We start from the raw sequence: 5,151 nt of genomic DNA, 5'->3' as shown, positions 1-5,151 counted from the left end.
CTACCTCCACCACCTCCTCCGCCACCACCTCCACCTCCTCCTCCACCACCACCGCCGCCACTGCCACCACCACCTCTACCACCACCCCCACCACCAGCTCCACCTCCACCGCCACCTCCACTGCCACCGCCACCGCCTCCGTCGCCACCACCAATGAACCGAGGCAGGAGGTGCGGAGGTCCTTTGTCAGCAGCAGCCTTGCTCAGGGACCCTCACTTAGCCCCCCCCACCCCTTCTCTGCCAAGCACTATCCACTTCTGGAAACCAGCTATAGCCCTTTCCGTCGGGGTAGACTCTGCCCACGCTGTCTTGCCAGATCCTCAGAATCAACCTGGCACACGGGATGGGAGGGAGGACACTGTTTCGCTCTGTTAGGAATCCCAGGCTGGGGGACGTGAATTGAGCGACTTTCCTGACATCGTGCAGCTGGTAACAGTGAGGATAAAACTAAAACCAGTTGCCACTGACTGGGCTCCCACTTCTGGCAACCCCAAGTGCATCAATCTGGTTCAGAGCAGGCTGATGGGCAGGGGTGGAAGGAGATGGCCAGGCCTTTCTTCTGAGGGCCCTCTGAATGGACACCCCACGTTTCATTAAGCCACCACGTGCGGAACGGTTGGCACCACCCAGGGACTCAGAGTGCTTATTTTGTGCCCGGGGTATTGGGATGAAGGTTTCCGCTGTGGTGTGCACATGCAGGTTTCATTTGCAGCAGCAGCCTGTGGTTGGTCCCTCATCCTGCAGACCGCAGAGGGGTTGATCATGTGCCTGGTCAGTGCTGAGATTAGAACCCACATTATCTGATGGCAAAGCCCGGACGCTTGACCTTTGCCCTGGATGGAAGCCAGGCTCTCTGACTCCCAATCTCCTGCTCTGTGCATTACCCCTTACTGCCCTGGGCCAATCAGAGGACCCCAGCCAGGGGGGTTGGGAGTGGGGGCGGGGTGCCCAGCCAGTTTCCTGGTCTGTCTCTATATGGTGAATACAGACGTCCCAGAGCAGCGAGCTGGACAGGCTCCCAGTGCTTGGCCCAGGGCCAGTCAGAGCAGGGAACATTTAGGGGGGCAGTGTGGAGGCAGCCCCCTAACCATAGAAACAGGCCCATTTCTTAAATATGTGGAGGGAGCTCCAAGACACCCCATCTGGGAGCCTGCCCTGAGAGCAGACCGATGGTTCGAGTCTCAGATGTCTGGGGTTTCTGTCTTCCCCAAGTGCTCAGGGACAGCTGTCTCTGCTCCTGCCTGGCCCCTCCTGGAGCAGACTGGCTGCCTGGAGACTGGTTCTCTTTCTGGGAAACAGGCACAGGGGTGGTGAGGGCTAAATTGCTCTCCCTCCGGAAGGCAGCTAGAAGAGCGTTTGACTCAGAACGAAGGCCCGTGGTCGTGTTTGCCGTTCTTGGTACTGGTGCTATTCTACTTCCTCTGCTCGTAGGACTTGTAAACGGTCCTCCTTCACGGAGGAAATGCATTGTTTAGTATGGGGCCTACAGCTCTAGGCCAGGGGCATGGCAGAGGAGAGGGCATTGCACTGGGTACCGCTCACAGGGACTAGGGGTGGGGATCAGGTGGCACACGACTCCTGACCCCTCTTCTCTCCCCCCCCTTTTCTGCCCCCCACCACAGAAGTACTTGTCCCAGCTGGCTGAGGAGGGTCTGAAGGAGGCGGAGGCAACAGGCAGCCTGAACGCGAGGCCGGAGGACAGCGGCATCGTGCCCCACTTCGAGAGGAAAAGGCTCTGAGGTCCCTCCTGCCCTGCCGCTGGCCTTTCTGCAGGGCAGAGACTGAAAGTGGGAAGGAAGGAAGGAAACGCAGGCAGGGCATGTCGCCGGCCTTGTTCTCGCCAGAGGCTGGGTCCACCCGGCATGTCCAGCGTTCCGAGGGCCACCAGCGGCCTCCTTGCTGACTGCCTTGGTTCTCGCTCTCGCACACACACATGTTCAAGCCACCTTTTTCTCTTCCTACTTCTTCCCTGCCTCCTGGCATACCAAGGGTCATGTCCTCGTCATAAACTCCCAGCTTCTCAGGGATGCTCACAGCGTTCAGATTCTTGAGAGGGGACATAACCTGTCAGTCCTAAGTGAGTCATCGAAGGAAACGGTTTAACAGAAGCCCCCCGGGTAAAGAGGGCCACATCCGGGGTCTGAAGTGAGGGGTCTGCTTCGTGCCCTTTGCGACATGGGGCTCCTGCCATCTGCCGAAGGGGCACCAGAGGGAACCTCTTGGCAGAAGTTGCATCACGAGCCTCTTCCTGCCTCGGAACCAGCATGGCAGTATGCCTGTTTGAAATAGCCTTTCATCTGCTCGGTTATTCTAGAAGCCCGCCGGGTTTGTGCCTTAAGGTGACCGTAAGTGGAGCTTTAGGAGAGGGAAAGGACCCCTGCCGTTCTGGAAACTCCGATCAGCTCCCCTGAAACTGATTTCCCTACTCTTGGTGTCAGGAACCTGGAGGGTTTGTTCTGCTCTGGACCTCCCCACCCCCACCCCCACCCCCCACCCCACTGGGTGTCGGGTCGTGTTCATTAACAGGGAACACAGAGGCCCTCCCTCAAGAACAGCAGTTACTGTGGGCTTCCGTCGGGTGGGAGGCTGGCCCCTCTGCGGGGTGTGCCATTGACTCCAGAAACAGAAAAACAAGGAAATGGCACCTGACCTTGACTCACCCTTGGTGCCTGCACTGAGCAACTGGGAGCCTAGCCACAAGGGGAGGGGCCGGGAGGGGAGAGGCAGACTGACTGACAGCCTCTGCCATGTGTGGGGTGTTTGGAGGTGGGTCCCTGCCAACTTGACAGACATTGACAGCACCCCAGGGCCGACCCCACATACAGACTTGGATGTCAAAGCGTTAAGGGGGTCAGGTCCCTCAAGTGCTTCCAGTAGGGCAAGTCAGGGCCTTCAGGGCCCAGAAGGACTGCAGGTTGGTCGGGGCTGACCTTCCACTGGGAGGAGTTTGGGTCAGAGGTGCTAGGGAAATGGGGCTGGACAACCGCCTTCCAGGAGACCGCAGGAAGGTCAGCCGGGGGAGTTGGGTGCTGTTTTCCCAAGCAAGATACTCCCCCTAAAGGCCCGTAGTGGTGGAAACAAAAGGAGGAAAACGTGTCCGTGTCCCTGCGCCGCTCCTGTTGTTTCTGTTTCTGACCACAGGCAGGTGCACCTGGAAGGGGGAGAGAGTGAGAGTGTGTGTGTGTGTGTGTGTGTTGTTGCTACTCTTTTCCTTTGTCTGGTGGCTAAGCCCTCCAAACGAGTGGAAGAAGGGTGGGAAGTTTGTCATGTGCCACACAGGTATTCTAGCAATCAAAGAAGAAAGGAAGGCACAGAAAGACGAGCCGTGGCCGTCAAATGATGGTGCAGGAAACGGTGATCAGGGAGGAGAACTGCCCAGAGGGAACCGCAGGAAGGCAAACAGGTGTGAGGAGAGGCTAGACGGAGCAGGAAACGAACTCATAGGTGACCTGGGGGCCTCAGGACCATTGGCAAGTGGGGTGAGTCCTGAAGATAGCGGCTTCGGTCAGGCCAGGCCTGTTCCCTGGCCACTTCCAGAGGCTTTAGCGTCTGGACTCCACTTCTCAGAAAACCTTTGACCCCTTCCTGCTCCCCCATGAGCCTTTCTTCCCACTGGAAAGAAGTGTGGGAGGGCAGCCCCGGCCTCCTCACTGAACACTGCCAAGAACAGCCTAGAGCAGTGGTTCTCAACCTGGGGGTCGAACGACCCTTTCACAGGGGTCGCCCCATTCATAACAGTAGCAAAATGACAGCTTTGAAGTCGCAAGGAACATAGCTTTATGGTTGAGGTTCACCACGGCATTGAGAACCACTGGCCTAGCGCCTCCTTCATCAGAGGCTGGAAACTGTGTTTTCCCAGAGGCTGGCAGCCTCATCCCCCAGTGAAGTGGAAGCCTACCTGACCAGCTCATTCCCCATGTGGCGTTTCCATGGAAACCTGACAGCCTTTCAAGCAGCTGCCTCCTTCAGGAACGTGATGGCTCCTTGCTGGAGACCCGGCCTCCATATTGGAGGGTTGGAGAGAGCCCCAGGGAGGGCGAGGACCTGCCCGCTCTGCTGTCAATCTGAATCTTCCGTTTTGAAACCATCTTAAGATTCTCTATTGGGGTGTGTGTGTGTGTCTGTTTATTGATTTCTATACAATTCCACTGGCGTGGCCCTTCAACGACTACATAATTTTCACTCACTAGTCCTTTGTCACACACAGCACAGTATTAAAGGCAACCAGGAAAATGATGACTGTTTTTAACTCGTGTTTGTCAGCCATTTTGAAGTATCTCTCCTAAAAGGTTGCTCAAGGGCAGGTGCTCCCTTGAGTAACAGATCCGTTGGTACCCCGGGTTAATGTCACCAAAGGCCTGTGTAACTTTCTTGTCATTGTGAACACCCAAAATAATGTATGTGGCTGGTATCCCCGAAGGAGTTGGTAAATTTGATGTTGGCATGAGCAGCCACGTGGGAGGCTGTGATCGCTTAGATGATGCTTGAACTGGACCAGAGCTTTTGATTTTTTAGCTTATGGGAAGAAGAGAGAAATAAAACGAGTTCAGTTTGAACTTGTAAAGGATTAGACTGTCGAGTGTCCTGTAAGTTGTCACTTTTCATGAGCTGCATAACCGCCCGCAAAGCGTTTGTTTTTACAAAAGGAAAAAGAAAAAAAAAGATTTTTAATAAAGCAAATTCGAAAGCTTCTGGCTAAGCGGCAATATGTTACGTATGTATGGAGTTGGCTTTGGGAAGTCACTGAAGACAGGTTGGGATTTGGTCCCTCTCTGATCTAGATGTTTCTAAAAGGTTTATCATTGGACCAAACACCTGCTGTTCACAGCTTGCTTGGGCCACTGGAGCGAACCTAAGATTCCTGGACATGAAACTCCAAAAGGGTGGACTGCTAGGGAAGTGAGGGGCTGCTGGCTCTTTTGTAGGCACCGTGTGGCTTCTTTAAAAATGACAGTGCAGTGGGATGAACCCCCATGGATTGTGTGAGCATTCTCACCTCCCAGATGGGAGACCCAGGGTCAATTCTTGGCCAATGCTCCTGGTGCACAGTCACCCCGTATAGCACGCATGTTGCGGTGATGGCTGAACAGGTAACAGAAGACCTTCTGATCCAAGGCAGACTAGGAAGAAAGGCCTGGTTGGTCTGCTTCC

General features: G+C 55.3%; 1 protein-coding gene across 2 annotated transcripts in view; it reads left to right on the top strand.

The window, feature by feature from the left end:
• RBM20 (RNA binding motif protein 20) overlaps positions 1 to 4,706 on the top strand; it is a 179,595-nt gene extending 174,889 nt beyond the window's left edge. For both annotated transcript variants that reach the window (XM_045291436.1, XM_004701284.2), the window contains one exon: positions 1,623 to 4,706. In XM_045291436.1, the coding sequence (XP_045147371.1) occupies positions 1,623 to 1,739 (117 nt within the window). In that variant the 3' untranslated portion in view covers positions 1,740 to 4,706. The remainder of the gene's footprint in view (positions 1 to 1,622) is intronic.
• The last annotated feature ends 445 nt before the right edge of the window (positions 4,707 to 5,151 follow it).

This window comes from Echinops telfairi, unplaced genomic scaffold (genome assembly GCF_000313985.2).
Source record: "Echinops telfairi isolate 266 unplaced genomic scaffold, ASM31398v2 ScPeMD7_70;HRSCAF=299, whole genome shotgun sequence".
Taxonomy (NCBI): domain Eukaryota; kingdom Metazoa; phylum Chordata; class Mammalia; order Afrosoricida; family Tenrecidae; genus Echinops; species Echinops telfairi.
Note: the sequence above shows the minus strand (reverse complement) of the source record. Positions and strands in the feature narration are given on the sequence as shown.